At 42.4% G+C, this 23,221-nt stretch overlaps 2 protein-coding genes across 4 annotated transcripts in view; both read right to left on the bottom strand.

Moving 5' to 3' along the window:
* The window catches only part of CPEB1 (cytoplasmic polyadenylation element binding protein 1), a 29,880-nt gene extending 22,300 nt beyond the window's left edge, over positions 1-7,580 (bottom strand). The window contains exons 1-2 of one of the 3 annotated variants that reach the window (XM_075273610.1): positions 7,409-7,580; positions 4,332-4,532 (exon numbers count right to left, since the gene is read on the bottom strand). In XM_075273610.1, the coding sequence (XP_075129711.1) occupies positions 4,332-4,532; positions 7,409-7,484 (277 nt within the window). In that variant the 5' untranslated portion in view covers positions 7,485-7,580. Of the gene's footprint in view, positions 1-4,331; positions 4,536-7,408 lie in introns of all 3 variants that reach the window. The other 2 variants (XM_075273607.1, XM_075273608.1) reach the window with 2 other exon arrangements.
* The window catches only part of RPS17 (ribosomal protein S17), a 161,821-nt gene that overhangs the window by 58,633 nt on the left and 79,967 nt on the right, over positions 1-23,221 (bottom strand). The window lies entirely within an intron of this gene.

Raw genomic sequence — 23,221 nt, 5'->3', positions numbered from 1 at the left:
GCGTTTATTAGCCCATTAATAGCTCAGATTTTAAAAAAAATTGCCCACAAAACCCCTTGAAATTTTTATTTTAAGGGGGTTTCAAACTCAAATACTGCTGTGGCATATTTTTTTTTAATGTTTACGCAAAAGCTGGTTTGAATGGGCAAAAATTTGTTTTAGAACAAAGTAAACAAGGGGGAGAATTATGAATACTGGCATTAACGTGATTCATATTCCCTGAATATTTATTAAAAAAAAAAAAAAAAAATATTCACACTCTGGGTTTGCAACTACCAAAAAACTGGCAAACACCAAACTGCTTCCCAAGTCTCTAAAAACTGCAATGACTGGAAGCTGCAAAGGCAATATTGTCAAAACTCAATCTGCAGAACTCTATGGGATTTTATTCTCTCCCATGCAATCCAAGCCTTTACATGCCGACTAAAGCCAAAATTTGAGAACTTGAGCCATCAGCACCACATGAAGATGCTGGACAGCGCTCTGCTTTATATCCCTGCAATATCTATTTTGGGACTTGGCATTGAAGGCCCAAAGGATGCGTTTTGCTGAATCACTGCAGACATTAAGGTACTATAATTCAAGACTGGTCAGTCTTTTATAGAACTTGTTCTCTATTAACAGTAACCTGGTACATCACCAGTATTGTTGCAGGAAGTGATTGAGGCTTCCTCTGTATGTTGCCATATACTTGTAAAGGCCAGTTTCACATTTAGTTTTGTTAGAGGATATGAAAAGTCAGTGATGCAATTGCAGCATTTTCCATTTACCGTAGTTCTCTGAATTTGTTTACATGGGTAGCTTCCTACTGTCTTAGCCTACAACTACCATGATGCATTGCAGTTCACTCAGACCCTTCCCATTTCCATAGCTAGCATGCTGACTACAAGCCCCATCTACCTACCTAACTCTGTCCCCCCAACCCATCATACTTGCCTGTCTTGTCATCCTGGAGATGACTTCCCACACCTGGGATCCAGAACTGGTGCCTGTGCAGGCTCCAGCTCCCTTGTGAAGGAAGTGACAGCCAGTGAGGAAGTGAGTGGTGGCGAGTATTCCCAAAAACAGCGAAATGGGACGTCGCCAGGAAATCAGAATGTGCCTGAACAGTCACATGACCACCCCAGGCAAATGGGCAGATATACTTTTTTAAAGGGTGTAAATTAAAAGTTAGGCGGGGGAGGGTATTTCAAATGATCAAAAATCATTACCACAATATTAGATTCCACCCCCAAAACTACACTAGAATTCCTAGAGACTGAAGGACCTGTGAACACCAGGAGTCCACAGGATATATACCTAGGAGCAGTTCAGCTGAAGTGCAGACTGACTGCTCCAATATAGAAGAGGCAGCCTGCGACTGGAGCTTGAAGGCTCTTCTAATCTGTTGTAGGGTGCTCCATAGAGCGTAGGAAAAGATGAATTAGGAGATTTTGTGCAGATGTGGAAAGTTAAGGATACTTTTGCTGCTCCCTTAGGAGAGACGGCAGTGTAACTACCAGTGATTCTGCATTGTTGAGTATGGCACTTCTGCTTAGGTATTGTGTTGCAATTTTGTTAGCTCTGCACTGTGGTGTATGGTACATCTGTGGATACATTGATGAATGCTGGTATTTGGAGCTGCTGGGCAGGTTTTTGTGCTGCACTGTGATATTTGGTTGTCAATGGTGAGGGCATTTGCTGCACAGTGGAATTTGTTTGGCAGCTCTGATAGAATTTCTTTGAGGACTGATTATTCCAGAGTTTAAGAGAATCCTAGATCTAGCACAGCTTTTTTTTTTTTTTTAAATGAACAGTAAAGCAACATGATACCCAACTCATTGAGAAGGTCCTCCCATTGGATACCTGCAAACCACAGTTTGAAGAGTGGCAGCATGTCAAGGGGTCTTCAATGTAGAGCTATAAGTAGAACGTAATGTGAAGGCAGCATTTCTAGGAGCTTGACCAATTACATTAACATGGACAGCTAAAACTAACGCCTTCCTGCATTAGATGCAAAGCTTGAGGAAGGAGGAGAAATATGAAAGTCAAATTTTTAGTTAAAGGGGTTTGTCTTGTTATGACACTTATGCCCTATCCACAGGGGAACCTGGCAATTACACTTATCCCCTTTCTAAGGCCATTTGTGAATTGTGCGCCAATGTGCTTGCGTGACTGGTGCTCCACTCACTTGAAAGGGGCGGTGAGGCCTGTATTCACCTGCCTAATGTTACAGCAGACCCAGAATAGCAAATGGAGAGCAGTCATACAAACACTAGAGTTTCATTCACAAGGAGGGGGAAGGGGAACATTCAGTCCTCTGGACTGATGACCACAAGGAAGCAAATTAGTGTGACAATAGATCCATGAACCTGAATTGTGTTCAGTCATCATCTACTGTATCCTGCAAATACAATATGTTTTGCTGTCAACGCCTTAAGGCCTCATTCACACGGGGGCAGATTTTGGCACCAAGAGTGACACGGAGCCGCGTCACTCTCTGGTCAAAACCCGCCTGCCACAGTCACGGCTTCCCCCTCCGGAGTCGGCTCAAATGAATGGGCCGAATCTAGAGGTTGCTGCCGCCAGGCGGAAGCAGTGGCTCAGCGAGCCACAGAATCTGCCTGAAGAAAGGGCAGCTCACCATTTTCCACTAGCGGAGACATGCCGCTAGCAGAAAAAAAAAAAAAAAAAAAAAAAAGCGCTAGTGGTGTCCATAGACCACCATTGTGGAGGTGGATTTTGAGGCAAAAGCTGCTGTCAAAAATCCACCTCCTTGCCCCTTTGTGAACTAGCCCTTAAACAGCCATGTTAGGATTGCTTGGGCACAGTTCTTGTGTACCTGCAGTACATGAAGCCTTATGTAAGGCACCACAACATTCTTCTAAATCATGGACTGCCTTAACAGGTTATAGGGCCATATTAGCAGGCCAAAAGATTATCCAATTAGTGCCCTGTTAACCTGGTTCAAAGGCTGCTAAGATTCCACTGCACTCCATTTTCCTGGTGTCTACCAATATGCAGGAAGTGCTCCAAGATGCCCAGCCACTCAATGTCTAGAGTGGTAATCCACCCCAGCCATTTGCACTTTATTTTTTATGCGTTAAACCTCTTAGTTTTAATACTTCCCAGAGACATTAAAATTAGCAACAACTGCAGTTTGGGTGGCTAGGGTCCTACAAACAAGCTGCAGTAATTTGTACAGCCAGATTGCAGACTGATGAGTTTGTGATGGCTCACATGTTTCTTCTATATACATATGCTGGTAGAATTCTCATTGCACTTGAGATTTTTTTTTTTTTTTTGCAGATTTTATAGAAGCCAATTTTCCTTTGACCATTTTCACACTAATTCCGTTTTCTTTTCTGCACTCAGATTGCCCAGGCTGATTTTTTTTTTTGTTTTATATATTGGGGAAGGGGGGCTGTTGCTCCCCATGCAGTCCAGTTCTACTGTTTGGATATCTGATTTTTGCAGGAAGTCCTTGCTGGCTGTGACTTCCTGGGTCCCACCTGATTGATGGACTATGGAGACAATGGAACTGCAGGAGTGTGCTGGGGGCATTGGCAAGTGTGCTTTTATTTTTCTACATCTGACAAGTTTTTTTTTTTTTAGCCTGGATAACTCCTTTAAGCATGAATACCTTTAACCAATGCTAGCACACGCTAGAGCATTGTTTCTTCATGCATACATTTACATTCAGGACACTAAAAACAAGCAGTGGTCTTCACAGCCTATGCATATTTAACTAATGAATAATGCAAGTCATTTGCATAAGGGGAAGTAAACCAACTACACATAGTAGTGGCTTACTGTGGACTGATACAGTAACACTAATAGGACTGATTTGACAATGGCTGACTCCAAGACAATACTAGAAAAACAGCTAACTCAATCATGTGCTGTTAAAGGTGGCAAGTGCACAGTTTGCAGGACAAGTTTACTACACAAATCAGAATAGCAGAAATGCTGAACTCAAAGCAGGATATGGGGCAACTTGATGACTACTGGGGGTCCCAGCAGTTAGGCCCTTCTCCCCCCCCTCCCCAGTAACAAGAACTGGGGAGTTTTGTCGCCTAGTTTGAATGAAACATCAGATCACAAGTACAGCTACTTCATTTTAATGATAATTGCTGGAGATCCATTCCCATTGAAAATGAAGGGAGTGAGTGTTCACATCTTTGACCTCCTGCTCTATTCAAACTAAGGTGGAACACCCGAGTTCCAGTAATAGATAAAGGTTATTCTGGTAAAAAGACACCCTCTAATTCAGTGAGCTAGTCACATGATCGAGTAATGGCATCTGATTTAGATTGAAACTTATTGGCAATATATAAGAAAAAGTGTCTCACCTGACTGAGCAGCTGATGGTGTGCTGGACTGTCCAGAAACCTCCGAGTCCTGAGTGCTCCACGGTCTGTCCCAACCTGTGAGGCTAAGGGATTGCAGTCCAAGGCACAAGTCGTTTGTGTCAGGAAGGCCACGAGGAGACAGATCGTGTGATGTGGGGAAGAGCATCCTGCTTGCTGTAGCTCCCTCTGTATCTGTAAAGTCTGCTTAGAAATAGGAATTAAAGACCATTTATCTGAGGTTATGCTAAATACAAGGAGCTCTCCACCAGCAGCAGGTAGCACCTACTGCTATGCCCCTAAGCCATTGCATTATCACACCCCTCCCCTTTCTACCTCCCTAGCTGTGTTTAGAATTCAAGGAAAGCCATTTTACGCATCAGTTAGGTCAAGAGAAATGCAGAATCTAAAGTTTGAGAACCTGCATCTGTTAAATTGAAAGAAATAAAAAAAAATATAGCAGATCTACAAGAGGCAGAGACTCCTGCGCACATGAATGCAGACACTTTGCTTCAAGTGGCCCTGCCTTCATCCCTCTCAGCCCTTCTAGAACCCCTCCCACACAATTCTGGATTGACTCCAAGCCTGAATCAGCAGCAGCAATGCAAGGCTTCATCATTGTGCTAGCATAATCTGTTTGCCTGGAATAGAGACAAGAGCTTGCTCCGGGTTGCTGTTTATCAGGATGGCATAGGGATAACCTTCAAAAGTGGATTATACTAAATTTTTCAAGAATGTGTGAATGAGAGGGTTAAACAGACCTTGCTACTAAAGCATTTAGAGTTACAGACTATGAAGATTCAGACTAAACTGCAGCAGAAAACTGGAGTGATGCAGGAAATCTGCCTGTTGCCCATGTTATCAATTGTTATAGAGCAACATAGTTTCATGAATCACCCCATATATACAGCATTCTACTTATACAGATATACATTCTATTTATAAAGAGCAGAGCATACTACTCACTACAGTAGGGTATGATACAATTGTACACAAGGATACATTTATATACTGGATAAGCTTTAGTTACTTTACAAGCTCCAGAGTTTTACCTTAGTGAGAAGAAGCACATTTTCAGCACCCCCTGTGCTCTACAGACATCACCCACTCTCCTCTACCAAGCAGGCCAGTGGTGTAGTATTGTGCATAGTAGCCTATGGTAATCATCTGAATTTACCAGCTGCCCCCTGCAGGGGAAGAGTTGGGGCAGACACTAATAAAGCTTACATGAAGAGAAAAGGAATTTCCGGCAATCGCCATATCCAATAAAACTTTGCTTTTAATTATGAAAATATGTTACAATAAAAAAAGGGGATAATGTGCAAGAAAGCACCCTCTGATTCCATCTAGGGTGTCCAAATGCCTTAGATGGATTTAGGGGTGCTTCTCGCACACATTATCCTTTTTTGTTGTAAAATGTTTTCATAATTAAAAGCTAAGTTTTATTGGCTATGGAGATTGTTGGAAATTCCTTCTCTCTTCATGTATAACTTGCTCCAAGCCGAAGGCGCCTGTGGTCCCGTGCATCTGATATTCCAACATAGCGGTGTAATCCAGGACTTCAATCCATGCATGAGGTTCAGTGAGCGGGTTGTTCTCTCCCTTTTTCTTCTGGATGTGCCAATGAAGCTTACCCGGTGCAGGAAATACCCGGTTCATAGTTTAAAGCGGGACCGATACCCAAGGATGCCATCTACCAGCATAACTAAGTGGAATGTACAGCTGTATGCCTTTTATACAAACACTGTCGTGTTTTAAAACAGTGTAGTATATGGACACTAGAGTAAACCCATTTTCAGATGCAACCCCCCTACCCCATCTAATTAAAAGTCACACAGTACTACACTAATCACATCATTAAAATAAGTGACAACATGAACCTTGACATGGAGCATGTTTGCAAAAAAACATTTTATAAAAAACCCACTTTAAGGTTGGTCTTACACAACTGTAATGCCTTTACGGTCTGCAAGTTGCTGATCATCAACATACACTCCGCAGATGCCCGTAAACTGCTGCACTCACCCATAGAGTTCTATGGGCGAGTCTGTACAGTGCTGTGAATTACGGCCATGTTCTATAAAGTGCGGACCTTGGTTGCGGCCCGGCACACCACGGATAAAATATCCGGTGGTGTAAGAGGCCGCATTGAATATAATGTGTCCACAAATTGTCTGCAATTGAAAACCCTCAATCGCAGACCATTTGCAGTCTTAAACTACGGTTGTTTAAGACCAGCCAAACAGTATGGCCATACAGAAACCTGAAGCTAAGCAAGCAGTTCTACTTGTCACAAGAAAGCCACTTTGCCTTATAGTCAAGTTGGTTTAATGGGCTATGTAAACCCAAACATTGGTGACCTTGTCCTTAGGAGATGTCATCAATATCAGAACAGTGGGAGGGGGGGGGGGGGGGGGCGCAGAGTCTAGAGACAGAAGTAAATTGCCCTGTAAACTGTAGTGACTACGCTGAGGTACTGCCTATTCATGTGTATATTAAGCATTTGTCAGTTCTGTAGTCACTTCTAGATTGACACTGATTAAGTCTGCAACATCATTAAAGAGGTGACCAGGTTCCAACAAAGGAAGTAAGCACCATTTCTGCTTCTTTTGCCATAATCACAATTTTTTGAAAGTCACGTTTCATTAATTGCACAGCCCTATATTTATGCAAGATCCGTGAAAGGCATAAACAAATAGATAATTGAGTGCTTTGGTTTCTACTTGGGGACCCCCCACATGGAACCTATATGCATTAAAAGGTGATTACCTGGGAAACCTGTGGACCCCATAGACTAATGGGATCCATGTGGTTTCCACATGAAACATCTGGCCAGAAAAGTCCTGCAAGCAGCCTTTTTCTTTCTGTATGTTTCATGTGGAAACAACCCACATAACTTTCCATTCGAGGGGTTCCCAAGTGGACTCTGAACAGAAACCAAATGCATGTGTGAACTGGGCCTGACACCAGTTACTAGATGGGTTCAGACACCCACCTAATAATGATACATCCTAAAAATTAGCCATCAACATCTGTTGACAAGTTATTCAAGTTTAGCAAAAAGTTTTCAAAAAGTGTACCTTGAAGATGGTCACATTTACCCTTGGCATTGGGAGTAGTACAGACCCCAGTGAAGTCCAGAGAATTATCCAGCATGGCGTTTATCCTGCGGAATATGTCAGCATTGCTGCATGTAGAGAGCGCTGGGGTGTCAGTAGGGCATCCCCAGCAATCCTTATTTCTCCCTAGATCATCCTTCTGTGTTGAAAGGAAAATACAAGTCAGTCATGTTAATTTTACATAAACTTCTAATTTCAATAAGGAGACATTGCTGGCACTCTGGGCACCCCTTAAACTAATCAGACTGAACTAGTTCACGCAAGTTTCCAGTTTAAAAAAAACAAAAAAAAAACGCACACTATGGTTATATTGTGGCAGTGTCCACCTGGCAGAGAACTATCAAAAGTTACCAGACAAAAGATGAAAGTGATGCAAGCCCAACTTTAGTTTGGGGGGGGGGGGGCACCCCTGAAACCCAACAAACCCCATTATAGTCAATGGGATTTGTCAGTCATTGTTTCAGTCCAATGGACTGCCTCCATTCTTTTGGTCCTCTGGCCAGAATAAATGACTTCCCAACACACTTTAACATAAGCTTCATATTAATAAAGTTGCAGACTGCAGTTTGATCTGCAACACATTTATAATGAGGACCAACTGTTGCACATTTTCATGCATAGCTTTTTCTGAACATAATATGCAGTGTCAAAATTGACAACTGGTTGTATTTGTTATATTAGACATGACCAAGACCTGGGGTGAAATTCCTGACCGTGACCTAAAACGCAGTTTGCATACGTTTTTGTAAAGAAAAGCATAGTGTACAAAGCAGACTGCTCTGTATGTTGTGTAGTGGGCCAGTTGTGCCATTGCAGCTCACGTGTGCAGAGTCCTGACTCAAACAGCATTTTCCCTTTTGTCTCTGGAGAAACATCTTGGCAACAGTTCATTTTTATGTTGACAAAAACCCAGCAGCAAGGGTTTAGTTAAAGTGTGTGTGTGTGTGTGTGTGTGTGAGTGTGTGTTTACAAATGCACCCATATACCTACATCTGAGTTGTTATTTCTGTGAGTCTCTGGGGGACTGCTGGTATCTTGCCTTTTGTTTACATGCTTCAGCTTCCTACTATCTAACTTCCTCACCAACCCCTCTCAGCTTCCTCTAACTATTCCACACTTACCTACTCAGACCAACCCTCAACCCATAGTATATACTTACCCCTCCATGCTTCTTCCAGGAGGACAGCCCCTCCTCCTGTACTGCTCCCATACTCTGCAGCAACAAGACACTTCTAATGCACATGTAAGCACCAATGCCCTTATTGCTTCATAGAGCTCAAAAATGCATACGACAAAAAGAGCAACACCTCGGCAATAGTGGTCACCTGCCGTTTACCACACTAGAATCATTGATGGGCCACAACACCGGTAATAGAGTATGATTGCTGCAGTCCAAACACCAGAAATGAAAAACAAACACAAATGTTAGAATAAACCCACCGATTGAATGTAATATTTAATCTGTATTGACAGTTCAGCTTCAACTCATCGCCAAGGACATATGAAGTGTTAAGTCTGACCATTTGCTACAGCTAGAATAGATAAAGCTGATTCTGGCATAATGCTTAGAATCTTCTCTGTAAAGCGTTATTCTGGCTACAGCACAGAATAAAGCTTAAAGGGGTTGGCCACTTTCAGACCAATATTGACAATTCAAACAAATTTACAATAGAAAGATATACAATTTTCCAATATACTTTCTGTATCAATCCCTCACAGTTTTCTAGATCTCTGCTTGTTGTCATTCATTCTGTTACTTCTAGAGGATAAAACTGACCATGGTCATATGATTTATGGTCCATGGTCATGTGATGAGCACACAGGTGCACAGCTGATTACCAGGCAGATGTCTGATTATTGTGCTGTGACTAACGATAGGCACCTGTGTGCTCACCACATGACCATGGACCGTAAATCACATGACCATGGTCAGTTTTATCCACTAGAAGTAACAGAATGAATGACAGCAAGCCGAAATCTAAAAACCGTGAGGAATAGATACAGAAAGTATATTGGAAAATTGTATATCTTTTTATTGTACATTTGTTTGTCAATATTGGTCTGAAAGTGGCCAACCCCTTTAACTTCCAGCTGAATATGTGTGTTATAGGTGCATGAGAACAGGATGCTGCCTGATGCCATGAAGTTATTGGAACAGGGGCCAAGACTCCATCAGCTTATGAACAATAAAGGGTATATGTGCTGTTCATCTATCAGACAGCCAAAGCAGTGTACAGCTCTCAGGCAGTCCCATTAAGATGCAAAGAGCATCAATTTACATTGACACTACTGCTTAGTCATAAGAGGCATATATGAATTCTGCTCATTTTGAACTTTTTTTTGAAGATGTTGTGCCTTAACATGTAGCTTTTGTGCCATTGTGTAAAGAAGAGTTTGGAGAATTTTTGACATCTATTTTATTAACTTCCTTTCTAATAGAAGGAAAACATTCAGCTTAGACACCCCCTAACCAAGCTGTTACTAGGGAAAGTCCATATACATTTGTAAGTTTTCAGAGCTGAAGCATTTACTAACCTAGAAAAATGGTTATAGAATTATAAACCAAGTTTATCAGCTTTAATACATTGCAAAGATTGAAGTGTTGTAACAGAGCCTGAGACCTCAATAGTTAAAAAGGTTATGAATAAATTGATTTCTAACCCCCCCCTCCAAGATTAGTGTACCAAACATTTACAGTTACCTAGATCACTGGGCAGTCATGTTACATCACCTATACTAACCCATCCCCCACCCCATCATGCTTACCAGTCTGGACACAATGTCACTTCTGGGCAGCCAGCACCACCTCCTCTTGATGTCTTCCAGCCACTCATGCCTTCACAATAGTGCTAGCATGCACCGTAGGCCAGAAGTGATGCTCTGTGCCCACAAGGTCTGGACTGGAAGACAGGCAAGTGAGGGGAGGCAAGTGAGTGAAGCCCACAGCTCCATGGTAGTTGTAGGAAAAACACAACAGGAAGATGCTAGAGTAAAAAAAAATGCAGAAAATACCAGGAGCTCAGAAACCCAGAAGTCACACAGCTAAAGTTATTTGGGTGCACTTAACCCATCACTAGCACGAACAGACTTTAAAAAAAAAATATTTTTGCCTGGAAAAGTTAAGAACAGTCAGGAATGTGATTTTGTTAACAGCATGAACTGCAGCATATCAAGTTCAAATTCCTAACTATTGATATATCTAATTCTTCTGCAGTTACTACTTCAATCTTTCCAGCATATGAAAGCTTAGTGTCTTGCCAATCTTCTGATACCAGAACCAGGTGGTATAAAACGAAAGCTCTGTTTTCTATTAGAGGGATCCATAGACTTTAATGGGGCAGCACCTAAAGCCACCACTACAGTCTGAATGCCAGGAGCCATGTGGTTCAGTCACTATACAAACATTTGGAGTAGCGCTACCCAGGGCAGCTCATCTGCAGGGATTCTGTTGGACCCCCAGTACCGATGGCCCATTGTAAGGCTAGACCACATTAGAAAGTGGCTAACCGCTAACAGAAATTGACGAAGTGATAGACATCCTTCTCTAGAAATAAATTGCAGGTGCCATAAAGCACATACCTGCTGTATTTATACAGAAACTACTGGAAGACATTGGAAGATTAGAGTAACTTGATGTAAATACAACCAAATAGGATTCTTGTTTTCTGTCTCCTGACTCCCCATGTAGGAATACCAGTGCAGAGTATCTGCTTTCTGATAGATTAGACCTAGATGAACAGACCTCATCAGCTGGGAGCCCTGAGCTGTGGACAACAAGATGGACTTTTCTCACTAACCTGTTCCAATCTCTGCCTCCTATTCAAAAACAATGGCAGTCAGAATCAGGGCAGAACCTTCTGTGTGAATGGGACCCTACTAAGTATACTACAATTTGAAATATCGCTTTAAATTAACTTTAAAGATGCTGTTCAGTTCAAAGTGTTAAAAATGTGTGACTGAATTAGTCTGTATAATGAAATATTTATTAGATCTCTACTTTGTCATTCATGGTACTTCCACTGAGGGGAAAAAAAATATAAAATATGGTCAAAATGGACAGGTGCACAGCATGAACATTAAATTTTTTTATATATATATATATATATATATATATATATATATATATATATATATATATATTAAAATATATAGGAAGTCACCCCTGCACAGTAAATGCTTACCAGATTAAGCCTGTAAGGAAGTTGTGCAAATAGTTTCTAATTCTATTGGGAGTTTTCTTCAAGCTTCCCAGTACATTATACATAACATTAAATTAAACTATTACAAGTTAGATTGTCCTGTAAAAATATAACTCTCCATACAACACTACAAAAATAAATAAAATTAGGGCTTTTGGAAGCCTGGGAGTGAAAGTTAAAATTTTAAGAGCTATAGCAGGATGGGGGTTTTCTGGGCTCAGACTTCAGAGGACTTATCCATAGGATAGGTCATCAGTATATGCTCTGCAGGGGCCCAACAGATCAGTTGCTGCAGCAGCCTCTGGGTGGCAGAAGCAGACAGTGGACAGGCAGCACAGCTATTCAAACAGTAGGAGAGTGCTGTAGTTTCCTGGTAGAAGCACTATGCAGTGGATGAGGGCTGTAGAGCTGCTCCCATTACTTGTCAAGGAGCTGCACTGCCTGTCTACTAGTGGCTTCCAGCACCAAAAAGCTGCTACAACAGCTGATCTGAGGAGGGCCTGGATGGTCAGAACCCCACCAGATCACATGCTGAAGACTTATCCTGTTGATAGTTTGGAGCAGAAAAACGAAAACATTTCAATATATCAGAAAACCAGATGTGGTTGAGAAGGCAACACCTATGTTTTGCTAGCACCATCAGGATAGAACCAATAACCTCATGTTTTGGGCTGCACAATATATATTACAAGTGAGGCAGGCTGTAGAGACTCCCTAGTACTGCATAACGTTCCAAGTTACCATGGAAACACAACTTCAGACTGGAATCAGCGCATGAGTGGGTAGGTATGGCTGTCACCGAACTGGGACCCATGCAGGGTGCATATGTAGTCTAAGGCTAAAGAATGATAGTTCCAGCAAAAGCAAAGACTCAAAGATGGTTTAGCCCAGGCAACCTGACAATTGTGCCATCTGTTGGAGTCAGATGACAGCCCTGTACATAGAGGTTTGCAACTGGCTAAGCTGCAGAAGTCATGGGGATGGAAGGTTTATGCATATGAAGAATCACCTAAAATCCGGACCTGGACATGCTGGTAAAGCCCAAGAGGTAGAATATAGCTTGCCCTCAATTTAGCACAGTTTTTTTTCTTTTAACATTGAGAAAATAAAAGATGTGGATAAATATGAATTTATTCAGCACCTTGAACAACTTCCTTACATTTCTGTCAGCAGCACCATTGAGGAGTTTACAGTAGTGCGGTGTTACAGACTCACAGACTCCAATGACTAATGGCGTTTGTCAATTTAAAACTGGCAAATCCAAGTCCTCCATGCAGGATTTTCCGCCACCAATTTTCAGCACAGATATGAACAGTCTTTTGGCAGAAAAGTTTTATTTTTTAGTGACACCATGTATTTTATGTAAGGCATCAAATGGGAGGGGGGCTTGGAATTGTGTGAAGACCCCCACAGTTCTCAGGTGTGAAGGGACTTTCAGCAGAGAGAAAAGTCCTGCATAGAAGGACTTCTCTCTACTGGGTTCAATATAACGATGGCAGAAACCTGACAGACCCCATGAGTAAACTTAGTGACTGGCCCAATGCAAGTGTGAATTTTGCCTTTCATGATTTACACCTGGTTCACACTAGTGTCACTCCATTCAGGTCTGTTAGGGGAACCAGAATAGAGGTGAACTGCTGAAACATTGGTAACAAATATGACTGACCCCACTGAGTTTTTAAACTGAAACCAGCAGAGGGAAAGTCCTCTGCACATATGTGAGCTTTACTGCTTCTGACTGAAAGTCTTCAAGTTGATGGTTTGGCCTACCAACACCATAGCCGTGCAGTAGCAACAACAGAAACCCCCACACTGCAGAGTTATAGTTAGTCATGGGTATACAGTCATGTCAGGAGTAGCATCATGCTCTTAGGATTAAGCCAACTCTAGAATACTTTGCCTCATACTTTTACTTGCAGAGAGAAGGCCAACAGAGTTATGTAGCATAGTTAAGTGACCACTGGCCAAGAATAGCCCAATAGCACTGCGTCAAAGTTAGAGAAGTTTTACTGCCTTGAGTAGTATATAGCTGAAGAAATTCTCTAGCTAGATTGGCACCTCTATAGCTGGACAATACTGAATGGAGACTTTCAAGATCAAATTCAAAAATGCTCCCAATGGAAAAACATGGAATCCATTTTGTACCATGCTACAGGCCCACTACTTAATTATCCCCTTTGTCAGCAAGTTTATGAGACCAAGATTCATATTCGGGGTCTATACAAGTGTTTATGTTGACAGACACTGGCTGCATTTAAGCGTAGCTGGGCATCTTAAGTTGTCTTAGTTATATTTATCCATAAATATGACTGTCTACAAGAAGTTACAAGTCATTTTGTTTCACGTAAAGTGCTGGGCGCCATTTTTAGTGTGCCAAGTGTTTCATCTCTAAATATCAAGTGATAGTTTTAAAGACCTGAGGTTTAGAGGAGTTTTCCAAACAAAGTTTATGGTCTGTCACTTCAGCAGGGAATCTACACAGCCACTAAGGACCGACTGCTTTGCAAGAGCAAGTACTGAACTACAATACTCTTGAATATGAGCTAATTGTGGGGGTGCAGAGTAAATCCAACCACCTATGGCGTATCCATAGATGAAATCATTCATTTTATCTGACAAGACACTCATTAGGTTTTCAGTCATCTGGGGACCAGCCATTATTAGTACATATCCAATATCCAAGTTGGTCATGAGCTACTCAGGAACAATTATACCCTCTTGCGCATAAGAAACCAAGTTACATGACTTAATGCATGGAAGCTATTTATGTAGTCTGACTATTCTACCTAGATTTATACATTAGAAATACTGAACACTCAGCAGGTTTCACCACAGAATACATTGATTGCTTGGGGACCCCACAGTGAAACTACAGGTCATCTCCATTTTACATTCAACTTGAGCCCCACCCCCTCCCAAAAAAAAAAAAAAAAAGGCAGTTTCAGGAAACACATGGAATACCTAAATTTCAGTTTAGATGCTTCTGCCACCCCTCTGTGCCTAACAGGGTTAACAAAGTGCTTGTAGACATTTCTCAGTAGCTAGGCAGAGTTCTCCCAGAGACCATCAGTAACAATCAATCCAGAAGTTGGGCATCAGCAGCAGATTAACCACTTGGCTCCTGGGATTTGAGCATCACAGCTTCTGTATACAGTGAAGCATAAAGCAGTAGGCAATACATGTAGTGTGCATTAGATATAGCCATTAGCTAATGAGTCTCATGTCAAAGGCAAAAATCTGGTGCTGATTTAATCTAAACCAGGAGGTCGGAAAAAACAAATTAAAGATTGAACAGCCATCAAGAAAATACCCAACAAAGCTACACAAGATCACACCCTGCAAATATTCAGACTGTCTAATGCACAGTAGCAGCTTCACTGCAGATTGTACAGTACCTCCGAACAAGCTTCACTCACTTGAGACATTGTTCACACTAGACATGCCTGTCATTGTGCTACTGGTATAACCTTGTAAGCATTATCAGAGCAATAGTGCTGCAAGGCAGACAAGCACACATTGTAAATCAGACCTACCTCTAGTCTTACTGAGTCACTATCGCTGCTGCAGATGAATCCAATGCCAGCATGAGGAGCAACTAGTGGCATCAATGCCTGCACAAAGCACCTCCCTCAGTGAGAAACCTCATGCTTCATCTCCATGACTGGGCAGGGTCTGCATCCACTTCCAGCTCCAATACAAATTCTAATAGGTATGTGGACACAGACAGACATTGTTTCCACTAGAATTAGTGGACAGTTTACAAATTGGCAACACCAAGCCCATTATAGAGAGCCGTCAGTATTACTAGAAAGTTTCCAGCTAAAGCAAAGGCATTAACATTCTAGATAAAGTGCTGCAAAAATGACTACATACAGCAGTCATGTTTCACAGTAAAACACAAAATATCCCATTAAATGCAATTGATGCAGTTAGGGTATGGTCTCATGTTGTAACCTGCAGCAAAGTCTGCAGTACTTGACACCACCTAATTTTAAGCATCAACCACATGCTGCAGGAGGAATGAGGAAATTCTCCTGTGCTGCAGATTTTAGATCTGCAGCATGCCATTACATTTACAGGCTTTGGTTTTACAGTGTTCACTGTGCAGCCAAAATGACATATCCCCTGTATTCTGTGTTTCGGTACAATTCCAGGGATACCAAATTTATAGGGTTTTATTTACATTTTGACCCCTTAAAAAAAAAAAAAAAATCCAAAACTTAAATTTTTCTTCTAAAAGTCGCCATATTCTGACAGCACAGGTGCCGGGGCCTGCGACATTGCTACGCTCCTGCCCTGCATGAAGCCAGCAGCAGCAGGAGCGATGGTGCTATTCTGAAGGAAAGGGGGGGGGGGGTCGGGGGGGAGAAGGGCGGAGGAGCGGAATAGCAGCATCGCTCCTGCCACTGCTGGCTTCATACAGGGCAGGAGCGTAGCGATGTCACAGGCACCTGTGCTGGCGTATAACCCTCCCCGACATCCGCCTTTCTATTACAGCGGATGCCGGGTCTGTATTGGCAATGTGAAGGCTCGGGAACTGACTGGTCTCACCATCTATTCGCTGTACGTCCGATGCCTAGCTGCATCGGGAGCGTGCACGCAGGGCCAGCGGCATAGAAGCAACGTCATCTCGCCGCTGGCTGCAATGCTTTATGCACTACATTCCATGTGTATTGGTCCTGCCCAGTGGTCATATGAAGGGTGGATAGTATTCTCCATGAGAACAGCAATTCCATGCCATCTGATACCTATCCACTATTTGATAAGGTCTGGGCACCTTGGGTCAATAGATCTCACATCCTGGGCCTTCCATACAGTCTCTGGCTATAGCTCTATAACTGGATTGAGTCCTTGCTCTCACTCTACCCCCTTCTCAGGCAGATTTGTGGTTCTAGCCCAGTCTCAAAGTGGGTGATAATGGCCCCCTGTGGGCACTGGAGGCCTTCAGGGGGGGTGGTAAAGGGCCCAGAGAGAATTGGCAGGTGAAGCAGTTTAAGGGGCAATGGCCGATTTTAGTTTAAATTATAAAGACACAAAACCTACCTACTACACTACATCAATTATGTGGATTTAGTGCTGTGGTAATGCTGCTAACCAAAAATAAATTGTTTGCATGTTACTATTTTATGGGAGATTCTATACATTAATATTGTGGCTGGTCAGACTTACATCTATGTTTTTATAGTTTTATATTAAAACAATGGGGAGGGTTTAAAATAAGATTAGCGTTGCCTGTATAGCCTTTTTAAAGGCTATTCACACATATGTGGGCCTCATAGGGCATAATTTTGCTGATGGAGCCCCTTTAATAGTAAATTACTGCACAAGACTGCCAGTGAAAAAGACTTGGGAATTTTGGTGGACAGCAAGCTTACCTCTAGTGAACAGTACCAGGCAGCTGCTGCCAAGGCAAATAAAATTATGTACCATAAAACAAAAATATTCCACGGCCCAAGTCTCATAAGTTCATGTGGATCAAATCAATAGGAGACACTATAGTGTACGGGTACAACACCCTCCGGTCAAGGCAGACAAGCTAAATCCAAAATAGTAAAAATCCAGCACAGAGGTCTCCAAATATGTAACCTTTTAAATGAAAAAAAGTCCATAAGATACAGCATTACCAGCGCAGGAAGTGAAAAAAAAAAAAAAAATTCCATGATTAAGGAGCTCACACTCTGAAACATGTAGGCAACCGTTATTATAACATGTAGGTCAGTCTATCGTCTAATCATGACGTGAATTTGTTTTTCCCCCACTGGTAATGCTGTATTTTATGGACATTTTTTCAATTAAAAGTTTATATATTTGGAGACCTCTGTGCTGGATTTTTACCATTTTAAATAAAATTATGGGATGCATCAAAGGAGGTCTAGATTCTTATGACAAGAACAGTTATACCTCTATACAAATCACTGGTACGGCCACACAGACTACTGTGCACAATTTTGGGCTCCAATATACAAGAAAGACAATCAAACTTGAAAAAGTGGGAACAAGGGCAACCAAGTTATTAGGATAATGAATGGATTGGAGTACAACGATAGATTAACAAACTTGGGGTTATTCAGTTTAGAGAAAAGACATCTATGGGGAGATCAAATAAAAATGTACAAATACATGATGGAACATCACAAAACTTTCTAATTCTGTTTTTACTCCTAGGCCAGTGACAGTGGGACATTGTCTCTTCTCCAGACGTAGACTCAGTTTCATCAGCAACATAGAAGGGGATTCTTCACAGCAAGAACAGCGAGGCTACTGAACTCTTTGCCCCAGGAAGTGGTGATGGCGGATTCATTGAACAAGTTCAAAGAGGGCCTGGATGCTTTTCTTGAAGAGAATAATATTACAGGTTATGGACTCTAGGTTTTAAGCACATGTTGATCCAGGGTTTTATACTGACTTCCAGATTGGAGTCAGGAAGGAGTTTTTTCCCCCTAAAGTGAGGCAATTAGCATAAGTCTCAGTTTTTAGCCTTCTTCTGGATCAACACTGTAGGGTTATAGGTTGGACTTAGTTGATGAGGTTGAAGACATCAGTCCATCATGTAACCATTTACTGCTTAGTAACCATTTGGGTTACTGCTAATTTTGTACTGATTGACTGAAAAATACTCAGATAAATATTTTTATTGTGCTGGAAAAGTAGAACATCCTTTGCACAAAGCAGCATAGACTTTGTACCTAATATGACAAAATACAAAGAGCCACAAAGCAAGTATTGAAGTACCAGTGACTACCTGAACAATAAATTAAAGGGGTCTTATAACTCAATGCTGCTGAACAAATCTTTAATGCTGTATAAAGAAGTCATTATTCCACTGGCAGTTTCCAGCTGTGGCAGTTCTGTCTTCTATATACAGGTACCCTGGATGATGTCTCCAGTAACTTACTATTTATGCTTGCAGACTGTTATAGCCAGTCAAACAGAACAAGACTGCTATAAAGTTCCATTGGCAAAAAGTGACCGGCAAACAATCCGCCGCAAACAGGCCCAGAGAGGAGAGGCCTTTTAACTGGCACATTAAGTTACACAGAAGAAAAAATAAATAAATCAAGGTGTAACCCTATAAAGTCGTAAGTGTGAAGAAAAATCCTACCAACTGAAAATGTAAAAGTATTCAACAGTTAAAGGGATTCTATTATTCAAATCCTTTTTCAGTAGTACCACGTCAGAATAGCCTTAAAGGCCATTCTTCCCCTACCTTTAGAATTCTTCTCCATGCTGGCGTTCAGGCGATATTCCTGGTTCTCTTATGCAGATGAGGCTAGACATCACAGAGAGCAGTGCCCATGCTCAAACAGCACAAGGGGGCATTCCCTGTGCTACCTGAAGACTCTCCAGCGACACCTTTCTACAGCCACATGCATCTTCTGGCGAGACTGCGTTCACTCATGTAGCAGCCACAGAGAAATGGCCAACAACATGTGCGGCCATTTTCTGTAGTCGAACAGGAGAGGCCACAGGAAAATGGCCAAGGGACATGCAGTCATTGCTTTTGGATGAATATGTGTGGTGACACAGAGGAAGAGGCAGAGGCGGAGAGCGTAGCTCAAGAGTTTTCAAGCAGCACAAGAGAACACCTTGTGTTGTCTAGAGACTCATTTGCATACAGAGAAAACTCTGATCATCACTGGAACAGCAGCATGGAGAAGTTTTCTAAAAGTAGGGAAAGAATGGTCTTTAAGGCTATTCTGACATTGTAGTACTGAAAAAGGGATTGTAATGATAGAACCCCTTTAATCCCCCTTGCCACCACCTCAGTATCAGTGTTTTACTAGTCATCCACCACCAGTTTGTTTACTGGTCTGTTATATTAGGCTGCAGTCATATCAGCGTTGCATGGCCATTTAGAGATTCCATTTCCCATTCAGGACTTTTCTCTGCCAATTTCAGGTAGAAATCTAGCAGATACCATTATAGTCTCTGGGGTCAGCAGGCAACAGTTTTTAAGCTGACAGGGTTTCTGTCTTTCAGGTTCCCAAGCAGACTTGAACAGAAACCCAAATGCTAGTGTGAACCTAGCAACATATGTCATGTAAACAGAACTGAAGGAGACCACTAGAGCATCATATATGACAGAAGTATATTACATGTGAATAGTTAAAAAAATAAAATAAAAGCAGAAACAATCTTTAATGTATTGCACTGTCTGATGCGAGTCAATTCTGTATACCAATTTTGTAGAGTGGGCAGAGCAGGAAAGGGATCAGGGCAGGCTGGAGTCACCTTAGCGCAACAGATTTAGGCTAGGTGCACATCTTGGCACCCGTTAAAACAGCAATTACATTCTGACACCAGCAGACCCCATAGACTATTATGGAGTCTGCTGGATTTCCACAGGCTTTATACTGAAGTACAAATCCTCTATACTCTGTTAGTCACATAGGTGAGAATATGAAGAATGTTATAAATACCAAATTATTATATTTTTCACTTTTTAAAAACTTTTAAAAGAACAAATAGAATGACAGGCAGGAGAGCCTTCACAAGGCTCCTGGCAGTAATAGCAATGTGATACCGGCCCCAGAGCTTGCTCCGGGTGCCGTTGATCACCAGGAAAATAGCACCTTGGTCAGCTTTGACTGAAGCACCTGAGGGTCCTTGCAGATTGTTTTTGCCCTTGGTAGGATTTGAACACCAGGCCCCCAGCGCTGCAAGGCTGCAGTGCTAACCACTGAGCCACCGTGTGGCCCAGGCACCCTCCACCTTCTCGAGTCTCCTCTTCATCCAAAAGCGCCGACTGCACATGTCCAGCCATTTTTCTGTGGCCTCTTACGATTGTCCGTTTGGCCACAGGAAAATGTCTGATGGACATGCAGTCAGATGAAGGCATTACTGGAGAGCTCAGGTAGCACAGTGGATACCCCCTGTGCTGTTAAGGCATAGGGGAAACTCCCCTGTGCTGTCTGGAGACTCATTTGCATACATCAAAAACCAGGAATAGCAACAGAACAGCAGAGTAGAATAGCCTTTCTTAAGACTATTCCTACATGTTAGGAAGGAGAAAAAAAAAGTTTTATGATTGAATCCCTTTAAGTGTCTGGAAAAGCCTTAATAAAAATTTTGAAGTCTTCAGTAGTTGATACCTTTATTAACGGCTCACTTAAAAAATGATGACATATTGCAAGCTTTTGGGAACTACTAGAATGGTCCCTTCATCAGGCTATTAGGGACCATTCTATATGCATTTAGGTCAAGAAAAGAGCTGTGGATAAGAGTGAGTGACATCACTTGTCCTGCTTATCACAGGTCTGGCTCTATGGAAATGCTGTGTAAACAACGGAAGGAAAACAAAGTAGCATTGCTAAATCCATATATTTTGGAAAAACTTACATAAGTTTGCAGTATATATAGGATCCTTAAGATGGGAATACCTTTTAGACACAGACTACCTAGGCTACCATCTACCTGCTAACTCTGGCAGGAGCAGCAAAACAAGCTGCAGTCAGCAGCACAGGGATAGCCCCGCCCAGCAGTAGCCAGCACAGGGGATAGCCCCGCCCAGCAGTAATACCTTGTTACAAAAACTAGTCAAGTATGCCGGAGTCTGGCTACAGTGCACACGTATCCGGTACCCTGTTTTATCGCCCACTCAGTGACAGTGTAGTTTACCATTTCACCACCAGGGGACGCCAGCATTATTGCACTAACTACAAGAGCTTCACTACAACGTGCTGGAGGCTCTCAGACTTCCGCGGCCGCCTGCAGCCTCCGCACCGACCTCGTGCTACTTTCCCGCCAACTTCAGCCATGGGCGTGTCCTGAAGAACCCCAGACCAGACGGGGTAGCAGTGCAAAGGGGCAAAATTAGGAAAATAAAAAAAATGTCCACACACGTGTGCACCCAGCCTCGGCTATGCACAGCGCACTACCACCCCATGTTACTGAGGTTGCATGCTACTACTACACCATGCTTCTTAACTGGTCTGCACTGCTGAGCTTCCAATAACACTTGGTTGATAAAAGCAGCAACAGCTTACAAAAAAACAAGTTTGTTAGGTGACTAACCCGAAGGCACGTGCGCTGGGCCAGACCCAGGAGAGAACACTGTGAGCAGTCCCTTACCAGTGGAAAAGCCATTGCACAGCTATGAGTTCCCCGAGGGTGGAGAGTTGTTTTTCGAATCTTTTTTTTTTCTTTAGTAAAAGCCGGTAATACCACAGCTTGTTATTGCAAGCTATACGTTTTCGTTTTGCACCGACTGGAGTCCGGTAACAGGTGCCTCTTATAGCCCGAGCACTGCACCTAATCGCCTGCACCTGTCCTCCTCACCGGCAGATTGCGGCCACTGCGCCAGGGCCTGCGCCTACACTCATGTGGGAGGAGCTAACGAGGAAGTGCTCAGCTATGGGCGGGGCTGGCTGGGTACGGGAATGGAATGTCGCTGCGATTGTGGTGTGTAATGTGCGTGTGGTGAGTCAAGAGATAATTCGGCCATCGCTGGCTAGGAGATAAGGTGGCCTTATTTCCATCTAGAATTCTACCAAATTCATATACCTGTACTGTATAGAAAGAAAAGCTGACAACTCTGAGAAATGAAGGTCCCAATTTTTTTCTTAGGATATGACATACTCATTGTCATTTACGCCATGGGCACTGCCACCTGGTCCCTGCTAGTTAACCTCCCAACATCCGCTGTACTGTTATGGCACATGTCACAAAGGGGTTAACTATATTGGAACATAAGGCCAAATAGCACATGTAACTATTCAGCGCATGCAAATGTGAATATTATGTATTACAAAAGTCTCACAAACCCTTAGGGCTAGTTCACACGGGGCAAGAGGAGACATATTTTGGTGCAGAATTTTCCTCAAAATCCACCCCCTCTATGTAGACCGCTAGCATTCTTTTTTCCACTAGCGGAAAAAAGAAGCAACATGACTTTTCTTCAGACGAATTCCGCCTCAGGAAATCAACACAAGTCAATGGGAGAGGTTTTTGGCAAAAACGACAGACGGTTTTTTCAAAGTCCATTCACTGTGCTGGAGGAAAAAAACGCTCCAAAAAACGCTTCCTAATTCCTGAACCAGATATTTTCCTGACCAAATTCCTCAAGCACCCTAAACATGTGTGAACTAGCCCTTAGGCTGGGTCAGGAATCTGCCTCAAAATCCTGACCAAAAAACGCCTCACCATACAGTCCTATGTAATTTTTTATTTATTTTTTTTTCTAGCAGATTTTCTGCTAGCAGAAAAAATCCTCTAGTGGATTTTCTGCTAGCGGAAAAAAAGAAGCGAGATGTCCTTTCTTCAGGCAGATTCCACCTCAGAAAATCAATACAAGGCAATGGGAGGCGGAAAAACCGTTAGCGTTTGTTTTTTTTTTTGCCAGAAACCACTAGTGGATTTTCCGCCTTTTATTGACTTGCATTGATTTTTTTTCAGGCGATAATGCGTCAAAAGCAGTACAAAAAACGCCACAAGAAAACGCCTCATGATTTTCCTGAAGCGGATTTTCCTGACCAAATTCCTGACCAAAAAACTCAGTGCACCGGCATCCAGTTGTGCGCTCCACTCTTTATTAGGCCCAAATGAATGGGTCTAGTCGTGAGAGAGTGTCTTCAGG

The sequence above is a fragment of the Leptodactylus fuscus genome, chromosome 5 (genome assembly GCF_031893055.1).
Source record: "Leptodactylus fuscus isolate aLepFus1 chromosome 5, aLepFus1.hap2, whole genome shotgun sequence".
NCBI lineage: Eukaryota > Metazoa > Chordata > Amphibia > Anura > Leptodactylidae > Leptodactylus > Leptodactylus fuscus.
The sequence above is the reverse complement of the archived record's forward strand: the minus strand, read 5'-3'. Positions and strand labels throughout refer to the sequence as shown.